This window comes from Eurytemora carolleeae, unplaced genomic scaffold (genome assembly GCF_000591075.1).
Source record: "Eurytemora carolleeae unplaced genomic scaffold, Eaff_2.0 scaffold1147, whole genome shotgun sequence".
Taxonomy (NCBI): Eukaryota; Metazoa; Arthropoda; class Copepoda; order Calanoida; family Temoridae; genus Eurytemora; species Eurytemora carolleeae.
This window is the reverse complement of record NW_019397153.1, coordinates 56,944-74,071: the sequence shown is the minus strand read 5'-3', so window position 1 is coordinate 74,071 and position 17,128 is coordinate 56,944. Positions and strand designations below refer to the sequence as shown.

Here is a 17,128-nt window from a genome sequence, read left to right as displayed (position 1 = left end):
GTTCTAGCAATAAACTCAACTTAAACTCGACTTTTTAAATCCCAGTTTTGGTTCCAATCAGGGTGAAACTGGGAGTTCAAATTTCCAATTTAAAACTCCACTTTAAATTGACTTAAACTCCACTATTGAAATCCACTTATCAACTGGGTGAAATCTGGGTTAATAAACTCGACTTAAACTCGACTTTTGAATCCAATATTTTCCCAGTCATCAACTGGGTGAAATCTGGGTGCATAAACTCGACTTAAACTCGACTTTCTGAATCCCAGTTATCACCGAGTCAGGGTGAAAACTGGGAGTTCAAATATCCACTTTAAAACTCCACTTTAACTCGACTTAAACTTCACTTTTGAAATCCACTTATCAACTGGTTGAAATCTGGGTGAATAAACTCGACTTAAACTTGACTTTTTGAATCCAATATTTTCCCAGTCATCAACTGGGTGAAATCTGGGTGCATAAACTCAACTTAAACTCGACTTTTTGAAGCCCAGTTTTTACCAATCAGGGTGAGAACTGGGAGTTCAAATATCCACTTTAAAACTCCACTTTAACTCGACTTAAACTTTACTGTTGAAATCCACTTATCAACTGGGTGAAATCTGGGTGCATAAACTCGACTTAAACTCGACATTTGTAAATCCAATATTTTCCCAGTCATCAACTGGGTGAAATATGGGTGCTTAAACTCGACTTCAACTCGACTTTTTGAATCCCATTTTCTGTGTCAATGTATTCACGAAACCTGAACTGCACAAAATTGCATTTTTAAGTAAGAATTTAACAATATTTGATGATTTTTCAAAAGAATTGATATGAAATTTCATTTTGGAGTAAATCAATGTTTTCATTAGAATCAATGTCAGTAAATTCTTGATTTTTTGATAAATAGAAGTTCCACTTAGACAGTCTTGTAACAGGTTTAATGGTAAGTTAATACAGTATAACATATATTGAATAAGTAATTGTTAAATATGTGTGCTGTATGTATGTATGAGTGTTATTTTAGATTATTACAGGATGATGGGTTGAAGAAGGATACTGGATTGGATTGGTGATATCTGGATAAAATCTGGACGATATGTGGATGATATCTGGATGATATCTGGACGATATGTGGATGATATCTGGATGATATGTGGATGATATCTGGATGATATGTGGATGACATGTGGATGATATCTGGACGATATGTGGATGATATCTGGATGATATCTGGACGATATGTGGATGATATGTGGATGATATGAGGGTGATATCTGGATGATATCACCCTCATATCACCCACAGATATCATCCATATATCATCCACATATCATCCACATTTCATCCAGATATTATCCAGATATCACCCACATATCATCCAGATATCATGCATTTATCATCCAGATAAAAAAAATAACAAAAATAAAAGATGTATTGTGAACGTCACACGGTGGATGCTGTTTAAAAGCAAAAAGTAGATAAAGACAGTTCTGTAAGTTTAGATATTTTTAAATTATTAACTATAAATTTAACTTTTCATCCGCTTTTAACTGGTTTAATCTTTATTTGATAATAAAACTGAGTTTTAACAATTCAATTTTGTTCGGGATATTTGTAATCTTCTGAATGAAATAAATCAAAACCGTCTTTTCATTTCTCTTTATATTTTTGATTATTAAATTTAAAAATTTGACCCCCTGTATAAATTTGTTGAATATTGATAAGTTGTTTAAACAGCGTAATAGTAACTGTTTGTCCACTTACCATTATCTCTCAAAGATGATTAGGTATTATTTTTTAATCATGTCATAACGCCAAAAGACGACAATTTTAAAATTGAATTTTTGTTTTTTTTTCTTTATTCTTTTTGCACTAAATATTAAAAAAGCACTAGCAACGTTTTTTATTTAAAATAATTACATATATACACGGAACCAGAAAATTGTGAAATATATTTCTTCTTATTTTCATTTACTTAAATAATGTTGTTAATGCATGCTTTAAAACATTTCTAGAAATATATAGTAGTCGCAACGATTAAACATAAAAAATCTACAGAAGCCTTTTTTCAGTAAAAGAAAGTCCAAAATGACATTTATTTCACAATTTTCTAATTCCCCTGCAATATTTTGAAAAATAACGGTCGCACAAATTTGTCAAAATATGTAGTTCTCTTTGACTCTGATCAAAACGAACACATTTAATTTTTATAAAAATAATTTACGGCGCTTTTCTAATTTCTCTGCTTAAATTTGTAGTCTTTTAAAAATCGTAAATATCAGCATTTTTCCAGGTAATTGAGAAGCCATAAACCTTTAGTGGGTCCATGGGAATTGCTAAGTGTGGGCTTAATGGGTCTAGCCGTTTTGACGTTAATTTGCCCAATACAAAAGACAGACATTCATGTGATTTGAATGGAATTGGAATGTATTTGGAAAGAAACAGAGATAAATTCTTTTATAATATTGTTAAGAATAATGATAATGATGTTTATCTTACTATTCCTGAATATGTTCCTTGTATCTAGGTTAAGCTATTTATCTTACTGTTCCTGAATATATTCCTTGTATCTGGGTTGAGCTATTTATCTTACTGTTCCTGAATATGTTCCTTGTATCTAGGTTGAGCTGTATAATCGTACTGTTCCTGAATATGTTCCTTGTATCTAGGTTGAGCTGTATAATCCTACTGTTCCTGAATATGTTCCTTGTATCTGGGTTGAGATATTTATCTTACTGTTCCTGAATATGTTCCTTGTATCTGGGTTCAGCTGTATAATCCTACTGTTACTGAATATGTTCCTTGCATCTGGGTTCAGCTGTATAATCCTACTGTTCCTGAATATGTTCCTTGTATCTGGTTGAGCTGTATTACCCTACGATTCCTGAATGTAATCCTTTTATCTTGGTTGAGCTATAAAATCCTACTGTGCCTGAATATGTTCCTTGTATCTAAGTTGAGCTGTGGAATCCTACTGTTCCTGAATATGTTCCAACTGTATCTAGGTTGAGCTGTATAACCTTACTGTTCCTGAATATGTTCCTTGTATCTGGTTGAGCTGTATAACCCTACTGTTCCTGAATATGTTCCTTGTATTTTGGTTGAGCTGTATAACCTTATTGTTCCTGAATATGTTCCTTGTATCTGGTTGAGCTGTATAACCCTACTGTTCCTGAATATGTTCCTTGTATCTATATTTAACTGTATAATCCTACTGTTCCTGAATATGTTCCTTGTATCTAGATTTAACTGTATAATCCTACTGTTCCTGAATATGTTCCTTGTATCTAGATTTAACTGTATAATCCTACTGTTCCTGAATATTTTCCTTGTATCTAGGTTGAGCTGTATAATCATACTGTTCCTGAATATGTTCCAAAAGATGAACTGCAACAGAGTTCCCTGTGAAATACTGCCTGGTGTTCCTATTGGGTTTGTAGAGGATCCAGACATTCAAGAGGTCATATATTCATGGCGGGGTGTAATATTATACAGTTCCTCTAGGAACAATAAGATACCATAATATACCGCCAAGAATATCAAGAAAAAATAAGCCAAATATTAACAAAATCACTTTTTCTCAACTTCTTTATTAGATCATTTTGAGAGAAAATTAAAAAATTATTATTAAGGTTGAATTTTCGTAATTTAAAGCTTAAAGGGAGACTGTGAACATGATTTCTTTTTTATTAACTTCTTTATTTGATCATTTTGACAGAAAATTAAAAATTATTATTGAGGTTGAATTTTCGTAATTTAAATTTTAAAGGAAATATGAAACATTTGAAAGTACGTTTACAGTCCCTTTTATTAGCGTATATAAAACTGTTTCTAGATGAGTGGATTAGGAGTGAGTCTAATAAACCTTGGAGTACTCTGGACAATAAATGATCATGGAGGGAAACCAGAGGTTTACGCTGTCAGGTATACAACAAGTAAAAAGGTAAAAACGAATTTTTTAGATCCGTTTGTAAAAAGTTATGTCAACCTCTATATTGTAAGATTCCCTATTGATATTTCGAATTTCGAATACTTACAGGCATTTCATAGTTTTTATTTTGTTTTAAACGCTTAAATGGTTTTGACTTTAAAAGCCTACTAGAAAATTTAAGATGTATTCTCATAAGGTTCACCGAGATTTTGAGATGTATCCTGAGAAGGTTCTAGGAGAATTTGATTTATTCTTAAAAGGTTCTTCGAGAATCCAAAATGTATTCTTAAAAGGTTCCTCGAGAATCTGAAATGTACTCTTAAAAGTTGTATTACTATAAGGTTCTTCGAGAATCTGAAATGTATTCCTAAAAGGTTCCTGAAGAATTTAATATATATTCTTAAAAGGTTCTTCAGGAATCTGAGATGTATTATTGAGAGGTTCCTCAAGAATTTAAAAAGGTTCTTCGAGAATCTAAAATGTATTCCTATTACCTCAAGAATTTAAATTTTATTCCGAAAAGGTTCTTCGAGAATCTCAAATATATATTTCTAAAAGGTTCATCGATAAAATGTAAATATCTTCCGCACTAGATAAAGGTTTAAAGTGTACCGATGTTAATTAGAGATACTCTTCAAATGACGGGTAAGGTTTAATAAAGCTTACAGTCCCTTTAACCATAGTGAGACAGGAGAGTTGGTGTTGACCCTGGAGCTGGAAGATCAAGTGAATGTGGATTGGGAGGATATTGCTGTAGCGGTGTTTGATAACAAGTATTAGATTTTATATTTACATTGAAACAAGGATCAAATTTATTGAACTTGAGCTAGGTTGCTAAACTATTTATCAACAGTTCAAATTTTTAATCCCGGATTCAAAATTAAAGATTCATGAGGATTTAAATCGATAATTCATATTTTGAACCGGCGGTGGTGGGTAGTTCAGCGCCATTTGGTTGCAAAGATATAAGTAATATTAACTAGCATGGGGCGATTAAAATGCTTAGCTAGTTGAATTACTTCCACTAAGTCCCTCTATTCATAAAATCCGACCTTTGATTAATTTTAATTTAAAAGAATGAAGTGAAAAATCCATTAAAGGAAGGATACCATTTCAGAGACATCTGCAAAAATTGTAGCATGCACTTATATTTTTTACCAATTTTTTGAGCTTTTTCAAAATGATATTTATGCAAAAGATAGAAATCAAAATCAATCAAAAAACGGAATATAATTCTTCGCTATTTTTTTTTATAAATTATAGATAAAGGGTTAAAATTTGTAGACTAATTCTGAACCAGATTTAATTTATTAATTAATTAATAGTTGAACTGCTTAGACTAAGTTGAACAATTTAGTCTTGCTATTAATTGAATAAGCACCCTGGATTTTCTAGTGATCTAACATCAAGTTTAAAGATATTAAAAATTAAAACCGTTGATGGTATAAAAGTTAGTGTCAATAAAAGACTAAACTCATTCCAATACCTACGGACAGTTATTACTTATTTTGAATACTTGCTTTTTTGTAAAAAGTGGAATAATATTTTTGCTAGGAGTTATATTTATGTGTCGGATACTGGAAACAATGATTTTAATAGAACATCTATATCAGTTCTGAGGTAACATTTAGAATTATTTTTTTATTTTTACCTAATTTTAGAACACTGAATTTTTAAAAATACGATGGAAACTTTGCTCGTTAATTAGCAATATTATTATTTATTGAGATGTTAATTTGTTAAAAGTGTAGACGTATATCTGTAAAATGCACAACTTCAAAGTAGGAAATATATTTCGATGTTTTTCTACATCAATATTAATCCAGGAAAAACTTACCAACAAATATTTGCTGAACCTCTCGTGGAAATGAATAATAAGAAAAAAATCTTGATAAACAAAGACGATATTGATGTATATCGTGCAGCTTACCCTGGCTTTAGTCATGACTGCGAGGTAAAATAAAAATGAAATCAAAACTAACTATGGTGGTAGGCGATTCTATCAATATAATGAAGACGACTTTATTATTTAAGTTTTAAGTATTAACCAGCTTTTTTCGAATTACAAGTTTACAAGTAATTAAAGCCAAGCTCTGTCAAATTTCCAAGAAATTATGAAATTTGAATTCCATGCAAGAAGAAAATTGTTATTTTGGATTTTTTTGAGAATATTTTTCTAATGTAATTTTTCATATATCACATATGTCAAATGTCGTATCTATACTTGTTTTACTTGTCAAATGTCAAATAAGGAGTTTTCCTTGTGAATAAAAAAATTGATCAAATGTCAAATGTTGCATCTATCGTCTTACAAATTATTTAAGATCCAAAAGGCCGAATTAAAAAATTTAATTTGCATTCTGTAATGAAGAAAATCATAATTTTGAAAAAAAAATTACAGGAATGTTTTTAAGTCATATATGTCATATGTCGCATCTTTCAAATTTCATACCTGTTAATTGTTTTACTCATCAAATGTCTCATTTTTTGCAGGAATTTTTATTTTTCAATTTAATATATGAAGGATAATTCATGTCAACGATTTTCTACTGAAATAATGAGAAACAAGAAGTTTTCCTTGTGAGTAAAAAGGTTAATGAAATGTCAGATGTCTTACAAATTAAAAAGATAAGATTTTTTACGGGAATATTTGTTATTTCATATATCATCATAAATATGTCTATGCATTCCACACATATAAAGAAAATCATAATTTTTGAGAATTATTTTCATGGGAATGGTTTTTTATGTCACTATAATGTTTCATCAATCAAATGTCGTATCTGTTAACTGTTTTACTTGTCAAATGTCTTATCAATAAGATGGTCGCAAATGTCATTAGTCGCATTTGTCAAATGTCTAAGAAATTATGAAATCTAAAAAAATTAAAATTATTTTTTTAATTAAATTTGCATTCTGTACATGAAGAAGACGATATTTTTGTAGACATTTTTTATTTGGGAGTTTTTATTTTTCAATTAAATTTTTGAAGATGTTTTATGTCAAGTTTTCACTTAATGAAGATACGATTTTCCACTGAATAAATGGCAAAAAAAAAGTTTCCTTGTGAATAAAACATGTCGCATATGTCATTATGGCATCAATTAAATGTCTTACAAATTTTTAAACAGAAATTTTGTATACGAGAATGTTGTTTGTCATATATCATTCCATACATAAAGAAAATCATAATTTTTGGGAACTTTTTTTAAGGGAATGCCTTTTATGTCATATATGTGTACTTCGCATCTGTCAAATGTTGTATCTGTTAATTGTATCATTTGTCAAATGTCAAATAAGATGTTTTCCTTTTGAATAAAAAAATTCGATCAAATGTCGCATATGTGATATGTCAAATGTCGCATCTATCTAATGTCATACAAATTATTTAACTTCCAAAAACTTTTGATTTAAAAAAAATAAACTTTGCCTTTAATCCATAAAGAAATTCATAATGTCAAATTTAGCCTGGTGTCATGTCGCATCTGTCAAATTTCCAAGATATTACTTATTTTAAAAGAAAAAAATGTATGATAATGTTTTTTATGTAATATGTTGTATGTCGCATCGTCAAATGTCGTATCTGTTAATTGTTTTACTTGTCAAATGTCGCATATCACCGTGTTCTAAATCGACCCAAAAGGTCGACCTTGGATAACTTAAAGATTTTCTTTGCCATGACTTCTTTAATGGTTTAGGGGTCAGAATCCGATTTTACAATCAAATCTGAACACACTGACCCAAAAATTTCTGAAAAATGTCTAATAAAATTCAAGTTATCGCCGATTTTTATTAATTTTTAAATAATTTTAACATTAATTTAGAAAATAAAACATGATTTGGGGAATTATAAATAATAATCGATGTTCAAGTAAAAATTATGCTGGGGAGAAATGAAAATATTTCAAGTAAAGTAAAATTGAAAATACGATTTTAAAAAACTATCATATAAAAAATTAATTATATAAATGAACGATTTAGAACAAACTATTTGCAGAAAACGTATGAAAAAAATGTATCAAAGTAGGAATATGAGGATATCAGGGGGAAGGAGTGAAAAAATCCTTGTCAGGGCTTTTTCCCTAATTGTCAGATTTCCCTCATTGTTACTCAGATATCGCGCTACCAGGAAAGAAAAAATTTCAGATTTGTAAATATCAAATTTTTTTTTTTCAAAATCCAATCAAATAGCAAAAAATGCAAAACTTCCCTGAAAGATTTATACAATATGCTTCCTGTTGTCAAAAGCAATTTAGATAGATATTTTGTGTGCAGTTTTGCAATGTTTTTTTCTTTCTCTTTGGAGCTATTGCAAAGCTTTGCATTATAACGAAAACTGCCTTTTTTGAAAGAATGATGAGTCATACATCTTAAATAGATATTATGTTGAGATTTGAGTTAAAGAAATCTGTAAACTTGTAAATTGAAAAAAGCTTGTTTGAAATAAAAACTTAGATAAAAAAGTTGCCTTCATTGTATTGATATAAACACTAACCACTGAATGAAAAGATTAATTTTAATCACATCTATTTAAACCCTAGGCCCTGGCTGTTGATCCGTCCAACGGAGACATATTTCTATTCACCAAGGACCGAGTTCACGCTATCTCGGAAGTTTACAAGTAAGCCCCTTAAAGGAACTGTAAACGTAATTTTAAGTGAACCTCCATTGATAGAGTGGCATGTAAGATTCACAAATATTCCCTTAGAAGCTTTGTCTGACCAAGTATGTTTATAATTTTGAAAATTGATTTTCAGTTGTATTTTTCTCTACCAGAGTGACTTACGCATTTCCTGCTTTCGAAACAATGGAGACATTATCATGCCAGATATATTACGTTATCTTCCATATTATTGATCAGATTAGTGTTCAAGGGTACGTTGTGAATCTCGGACATGATCCTCTTTAAATTAAAGGGTCAATTTAAATTACGGCAACAATTCCTTGAAATATTCATTTTAGGGGTTCCTTATTTAAAATAATCAATAAATAAAGAATAAATGTTTTTTTAAAATTTATTAACAGATGCTTTTTAGGTTTCCATTCCCCCAAAGCAGTTCAGATGTGTTTATTCTGGAGCATGTAGTTACTTTACCTAGTTACTGGATTACAGGTAACAATCAGATGATCAGCTTTAAGGGATTGTAAGCGTAATTTTAAGTGGTCCTTCCGGCCGATTGACGACGGTTCCCTTGAACCTTTTATCGGCTCATTAATGTGAAGACATTTGATCGAATTTTTTATTCACAAGGAACACTTATTATTTACCATTTGACAAGTAAACAACTAACAGATACGACAATTGACAGATGTGACATATAACGCATGAGAAATATGACATGTGAAATAAAAAAAATTATCCAAAATTATGATATTTTATGTATGGAATGAAAAATTAATTTTAGAAAATTCGGAAATTTTTGGAAGTTTAATAATTTGTAAGACATTTGATAAATGCCAAAATTGTTATTTGACATTTGTTATTTTTTAAATGACAACGAAAACTTTTATTTGTCATTCATTAATGACATAATGACATGAAAAAAATATCCATTAAAAAATGTTCTACAAAATTATATTTTCTTTATGTATGGAATGCATAGACATATGATATGTAAAAAATAGAAGTTTTCTTTTTAATAATCTGTAAGACATTTGATAGATGCCACATTTGAAATATACGACATTTGATATTTGATTACATTTCTTATTCACAAGGAAAACTTCTTATTTGTCAATAATTCAGTAGCAGATCAAATCTTAATTTCAGTAAAAAACTTGACATAAAACACCTTCATTTATTAAATTGAAAAAAAATTCCGGAAAATATTTTTTTTTGGTTTCTTTACGTCTGGAATGCAAATTTAATAAAATGAAAAAAAATCGGATTTTTATTATAAATTTCATATTATGATGCTTGCAACATTTTTATTGATGAGACATTTGACAAGTTAAACAATTAATATATATAAATTTGGCTTGTCTGTCTGTTTGTTTGTTTGTTTGTCTGTTTGTATCCAATAAACGTCGAAACGGCTGAACCGATCGGGCCCAATTTTTTTGTGGGACATCTAGGGACCCCAGGGAAGGTTTATGAAAAATCAAAATTTCAAATATTTGTCTCCATCAAAATTCGATCGTCATTAAATTTTTAAAAATTTTGAAAATCCGCGAAATTTTTTGTGAAAATCCGCGAATTATTTTTGTTTTGTTTTACGATGTACACAAAGAGAACATGTTCACAACTAATTTAGAAGATGGGCGCGAAGCGCCCTCTAAGGCTAGAAAGAAGGGCGCGAAGCGCCTTGAATTTCTATTAATATATATAAAATTTGACATATGCGACTATGACACATGCGACATATGACATTAAAACATTCCCATCCAATTTGTTTTTTTAAATTATGATTTTCTTCATTTTTAAATATAATATAATTTTTTTTTCTTCATTTTTTGGAAGTTAATAGATGCGATATTTGACATTTGATCCAATTTTTTATTCACAAATTTATATTTAAATTTGTCATATATGCCGCATTTGTCAATTGTTTTACTTGTCAAATGTCAAATAAGAAGTTACCCTCATAAATAAAAAGATATTGATCAAATTCGATAGATAAATTCAAGGTGAAAAAAATTGACGTAAAACACCCAAATATATTAAATTGAAAAATAAATATTCTCGCAAAAAAATCCCCAAAATTATGGGTTTCTTTATGTTTGGAATGCAAAGGAATTGAGTTTTAGCCACAAACTCTGATTTTCTAATTCCTATAACTTTGCAACCCGTTTTCCTAGACCTTTGATATTTCAAACTATTAATTCTGTTAGATCAAATAGTCTAAGTTTGAAATATCAAAGGTTTACATCATCAGGTTGCAAAAATATAGGAGTTAGAAAATGCGAGTTTGTGGCAAAAACTCAATTCCTTTGACTTAAAAATAATTTCGGATTTATATTGTGAATTTTATAATTACTTGGATATTTGATAGATGAGACTTATAAAATTTGCAACATTTTAATTAATGAGACGTTTGACAGATGCTACATTTGACACATGCGACATATGACATATGACATGAAAAAAACTTTCCCGTAAAACAAATATTTTTTCAAAATTATGATATATTCTTCATGTATAGAATGAAAATTTATTCATTTTCTAAAATTTGGTATGTTTTGGAAGTTAAATAATTTGGAACACATTTGATAAATGAGACATTTGACACATGCGACACACTGCCCCGGAAGCGGTTTTGACTTCGTTGTTTCGACCAGTTTTCTAGTTCACATATTTACACGTATGAAGATAAAATCGCACCCTGATCTCAACTAGTTCTCCTTAAATCTATTTAATTGAAATGTGTTGTTATCATTATTGAAATTAGGTGGAAAAAATAATCAAAACAGCCAAGAGCTATTTTCCACCTAATCTATTTATAAATTTGACTTGTCTGTCTGTTTGGGTGTCTGTTTGTTTGTTTGTATCCAATAAACGTCAAAACGGCTGAACCGATCGGGCCCAATTTTTTTTTTAAATCCGCAAAAAAATTTTCTTCTTTGTTTTAAAATGTAAACAAAAAGAACATGTTCAAAATTTAAATAGAAGATGGGCGCGAAGCGCCCTAAAAACCTAGTTGCTTTATACTTGTACTGTTAATATAATCATCAATTTGTAATTGTAAACTCGTTCTGTACACAGATACATGTATTTTAGCAATAAATTATCTTATCTATCTTATCTAACCAGCATATGATCAAATTAAACTCGGTCCCATTCTGAATTACTGCGTAAAATTCCACTGGACCGGAAAATATAAATTTCGAATATAAACAAAACTGTGAAGCAATTGGAATTAGTTAATTTGAAATATTTCTTGATCCCTTTGAAACGATTCTTGACATAGAGTTAGATTGAAATAGCAAATAATGTGTAATTGTGGTAGTTTTAGTGGATAGACCTTTTAAATAAAAATTCGAGAACCGAGGTAAAATTTCAACGACGATAATATAAAATTGTACTTTCATAGTTGAAACTTTGATTTTATAGACCACAGCTGAAAATAATCATACAACTAAAACTCTATAGGAGAAATAATTCTGTTATTTTCATTATCTGATTATCCTAAATAAATCTGCATGGTAAGTGTACACTTTCAGAGAACCATGCATATAAAAAAGGTATTCAATCGTCTCTCCTATGTATAGGTGACCCTGAATAAATTTAGAATAAACTAATGGGGAACTAAGAAATCGTCACAAACTCCTTCTAATCCTTATATCTTTGCAACCTTATGGTGTAAATATTTGATATTTCAAACTTGAACTATGAAAAAATCACAGCTTAAAATATGAAAGGTTGCACAGAATATGTTTAAATTAGGTTTTATATTTAAGGTGGAGATATATCACCCTCTGGTAGAATTCTAGCTCTAACTAATAAACAAGACGCATTTGCTTGGGAGCGACCTGCAAATATTTCTTGGAGCCAATTTCTTCAAACTAATCCTGGAGCCTGCACTTTAGTATTGGAGGTGAAATGCTTATAAGAAAACCAACACGATGCAAGATTATTTAGCGATTTAAAACAAAGAAATACAGAATAATATTAAAATTAAGCTCTGCAGGGTTTCTTCTTTACGTACACATCCCCAACACTGTTTAGATCAACACACATTAAACACCTTTATGAAGTCTTTTTCAGTGAAAAAAAGATTCTGTCGTATTTTTTTTCATTATTATCACAAGTCTGTTCTAGATCCTAGCATTTCGTTAGTCAGTTCGTATTCCTTTTCAGATTTGATCAACATTTTATGATATTCGATCAGATCATTATTTACTTTTGTTTAACATGCATTCACTAGCATATAAATATGAAACTAACTTAATGAGATTTAATGACATGAGATTTGATCAAATCTACATAATCTCCCATGTAGCTATATCACCACTTACCAGTTTAGGAACCCTGTAATGCAAATTGTTTAAAACTTATTTCAGTTTTCCGTAGAAGTAAAATTTTCTTCGTTCAAATCGGCAAACTGCGCTGTAAACTAAAATATTAAAGATTGATCAGAATTTTGTCGAAAATAATCCTTCAAAGCTACAGAAACTAAACTTTGCAAAGTTGAAATAAACTTGTCCAAGGCTTTAAAAAGGTATGCGTAATTTGGTATTGTCAAACAAAGGGTATACAATTCACTTCAAAGTCGGCTCGGTTTAAAAAGCTTATGCATAAATTTTGAGCTGTATGCACTATGCAGTTTAAAATTTTGAAATCAAACTTTGGTAGTAAAAGTTGGATGGCTGCCATATTAGCGACAAATTCTCGCTCATACTCACCAAAAAAAACTTTATTTTTTAACAAAAATAGCCTAATTTCAAAAAATTCCTTTTTTTGTATGTCGAAATTTAGACTGTAAGTTCAGTCTCCCCCTAACACTGCTATCGACAACACATCGTGACACTCTCTCTCTCCTAGCCTGATACCAGCTCACCCAGCTGTTGCTATGGCGGGGAGTTTAAAACACAAGCAATGAGAATTACACATAAACTCTTAGAGTTGTATAGGGAAGGAGTGGATCTAGTATTGGATATCAAGCTTAACCTGTGGACTAAAGATGGAGAAGAATTTTTCTCATTTTCTCGAGTTTCTCGACCCATCTACAGGAGAAGGAGAAGAAACAGAGGTGTGATGTCAACCCTGAAGGAAGTGAGACTATACCCCAGAAGGAATTGTAGTCGGACAGACCCGTACAGTCTCCCCTGAAGGAAGTGCGGTCCCCCCTGAAGGAAGTGCGGTCCCCTCTGAAGGAAGTGCGGTCCCCTCTGAAGGAAGTGCGGTCCCCCACGGAGGAAGCTAGACAACCCTTGCGGGATGAGTCAAAGTCCCCATTGCAGGAAATCAGGCGCCCATGGAAGAATGTGAGGAAACCCCTGAAAGAAGCTAGAACTCCTCTACTAGAAGATAGAAAAGCGAAGATGAAAAGAGCTTGAGGATACTGAGGAATCTAAGCCTGAGTCTGCACCTAAACATGAACCTGATCCTGAGTCTGCGTCTGAACCTGAACCTGAGACTGAGTCTGCGCCTGAACCTGAACATGAGACTGAAGCTGGTCAAGAATCTGAAACTGAACTTGAAATCGAACTAAAACCACCTGTGAACATTGCAAACCCAGTTTTTACTTTCCGTGAAGAAAAAGAATGTACATTTTGTCCAGTTAGGCACAAGACAATTAGAGTATATGAAAAAGTAGAGAACCAAATAAAATATCAGTTGGTTAATAACTATAGAAGGTTCTGTTGTTTCTCAGCAATGGATGACGAGGGAGTCAGCTGCGAAATATTGCACTGGCATTCAAAGTCTAATCTGTGTCTATCATATGAATCATTTATATAGAAAATAAATAATGTAGTTTTTCCATTTATGAAAGTTGTAAACTTGCAATACAATTGTAATATTTTAATCTTTGCTACAAAATAAATATTTAGATTTAAAAAGAAATTTAGACTGTAAAGTGTTATAGGTCGAATGAATGTGTTATATAGGTCGAATGGTTGAGTTGAGTTCGATATCCATTGTGGGTACTTTTAAATTTGAGGATTAATGTTTTATCACCGTAATTCAAGTTATTCCTGCAGGGTATGACCATCTCGTGTATCGAAGAGGAATTAAATCGATCCGTAGATCTGCATATGCAATGCTTGATCCACAGATTCACAACACAAAAGAAATAACAAAGACGACATTTCTTCCATAGTTTTCTAACTTCTGTTTTCTAGGAGGAGGAGCAAAGGGAATCTATTGCTGTGACAAATACCGGATACTGGACTGTATCTGAGTGTAAATCCTGCCCACTCTGGTTCTACTCTAGAGTCTAGATGTAAACACTCTGGTTCTACTCTAGAGTCTAGATGTAAACAAACAGAAAACCATGAAAACTCTAATGCTAATGTTGGGATACAATCAATAAACTGCATTATTTTTAGTTTGAATTCTGGTTTATTTTAAAAAAATTTGTCAATAAAAAAAGACCGATAATCATTTTCAAGTATTTTCTAAACTTTTGCTTGGAAAATAAAAATCAATCAAAAATAATCCTGTTTTGTCAACAAATCAAGAAATACTGCATGTCAATTCACACTTTTAAGTATTTAAACAAACTTTTTATTCTTTTAATTGTAAATTTTATACAAAAATATAGATCAAATCAACGAGATGTATAATTTTTTGTCACTGCAAACTGGAGAGAAGAAAAAAGAAATTTGATGCGATATTACTGTAGCAACTTTGTGACCTCGTGAGAGAAGAGCAAATTTATTTAGTTATATGTTAGAAATGAAAAAGAAAACATTTTATCTTTCATATATAAGAGTTTCAATCTTTCATACGATATACTTTATTGTCACATTTTCATACTTTTTCCTTAAAAGCATCGAGAACCAAATGGAAAAGTATCAAAAAAGAAGTTAGTAAGAGTTAATAAGAGTTGGTAAGAGTTAGTAAGAGTTAGTAAGAGTTAATAAGAGTTAGTAAGAGTTAGTAAGAGTTAGTAAGAGTTAATAAGAATTAGTAAGAGTTAGTAAGAGTTAATAAGATTTAGTAAGAGTTAATAAGAGTTAATAAGAGTTAATAAGATTTAGTAAGAGTTAGTAAGAGTTAGTAAGAGTTAGTAAGAGTTAATAAGAGTTAATAAGAGTTAGTAAGAGTTAGTAAGAGTTAGTAAGAGTTAGTAAGAGTTAGTAAGAGTTAATAAGAATTAGTAAGAGTTAGTAAGAGTTAATACGAGTTAGTAAGAGTTAGTAAGAGTTAATAAGAGTTTGTAAGAGTTAGTAAGAGTTAGTAAGAGTTAGTAAGAGTTAGTAAGAGTTAGTCAGAGTTAGTAAGAGTTAGTAAGAGTTAATAAGAGTTAATAAGAGTTAGTAAGAGTTAGTAAGAGTTAGTAAGAATTAGTAAGAGTTTGTAAGAGTTAGTAAGGCAAAGGTGTTGTGAGTTGCTAAACTTCGAGTTGATTTAGTTTTTAAATGATTTTCATAGAAGTCGGATCTATGTGATCTATTTACATATCAATATATCCGTATATCAATCACTCTAGACCATTCTTTTTTAGAAAAATGAATGTAAAATAAATATCCTGCCATATATTTATTATATGGACAAAGGAATCTAAATATAAATAGTTTTTTTTTGTATTTTTTCATTAATCATTGGAGGAGAATATCGATTTAACCACAGTGTCAGGGGATATATATTTTTTATAAATATAAAATAGTGATCTTTATATTTGGGTGTTTGTCTGTGTCCGATCATAACTCTTACATCCCTTAACCGATTTGCCTTGAACCATTGGAATGTTCTAGGCTTGGTTTGAAAATTCTAAATTTGTAGCGAAAGTTGAGTTTTCAAGGAAAGCTGGGTTCCTAAACCTAGTCTACTTATAAAGTAGTAATAGCTGTTTGTCTGTCTGTTTGTATGTCATATTATAACTTCTGAACCCATTGACCAATTTGCCTCAAATTTTGATCTGTGAACTCGGTTGAACCACAGAAATGTTCTTAGCTTGGTTAATTATAGATTAAGTTAGATGACTTTTAAAGCTAATGTTTAGTTTCGACAAAGGAATTTAATCTTTGCCATAAACTCTAATTTTCGAATCCCCATAACTTTGGACTCTGATGGTTTAAACCTTAGATATTTCAATCTTAGATTACTTGATCTTTTGGCATTCATACTTCATTCATAACATCTGAGGTCTTTAACGGCAATGGGTAGAAAATCAGAGTTTGTGGCAAAAACTCAATTTCTTTTCGTGAAATATTGGATACTAGCTTCTGAACCCAGCTTTGCCTGGAGTTTTCTCTATAAAAGTCAAACATTCAACTTAGGATGTTTAAACCAGGCTTAGAAAAATTCCTAGGTTCAGTCTAGTTCCCTAATAAAATTTTAAGGTAAATTGGTCAAGTTGTTATTTGAGATATAGACATTAGACAACCTAGTTTTCAATATTTTCATCATAAATTAAGAATGATTGAGGATTATGATTATTTTGATTCTTTAAATGACAAAACATGTCGAAATCAATCGATATTGAATTGGTCTGAACTCCCTTAAATTTTTCACAAGTACTTCCTTTAACTTTTAAAGATTAAAGACGCTCATTATGTTATTTAGATACAGAGATAAGAGAGATCAATTGAAACCCATAATAATAT

At 30.6% G+C, this 17,128-nt stretch overlaps 1 protein-coding gene across 1 annotated transcript; it reads left to right on the top strand.

Moving 5' to 3' along the window:
* Positions 1 to 1,726: 1,726 nt before the first annotated feature.
* On the top strand, positions 1,727 to 14,904 carry LOC111712376 (uncharacterized). The gene is made up of 10 exons (XM_023486961.1): positions 1,727 to 1,772; positions 3,325 to 3,445; positions 3,821 to 3,909; positions 4,600 to 4,689; positions 5,471 to 5,536; positions 5,762 to 5,870; positions 8,458 to 8,537; positions 8,953 to 9,029; positions 12,314 to 12,450; positions 14,699 to 14,904. Exons 1-10 carry the CDS (start codon positions 1,765 to 1,767, stop codon positions 14,795 to 14,797), a joined length of 876 nt encoding a protein of 291 aa, XP_023342729.1. The 5' UTR covers positions 1,727 to 1,764; the 3' UTR covers positions 14,798 to 14,904.
* Positions 14,905 to 17,128: the final 2,224 nt, after the last annotated feature.

Bases quoted from the DNA above. Each gene is read 5' to 3' on its own strand.
- LOC111712376 (XM_023486961.1), top strand. The intron at 5,537-5,761 runs GTAACATTTAGA...TTACCAACAAAT, and splicing joins ACATCTATATCAGTTCTGAG to ATTTGCTGAACCTCTCGTGG. The intron at 5,871-8,457 runs GTAAAATAAAAA...TTTAAACCCTAG, and splicing joins GCTTTAGTCATGACTGCGAG to GCCCTGGCTGTTGATCCGTC.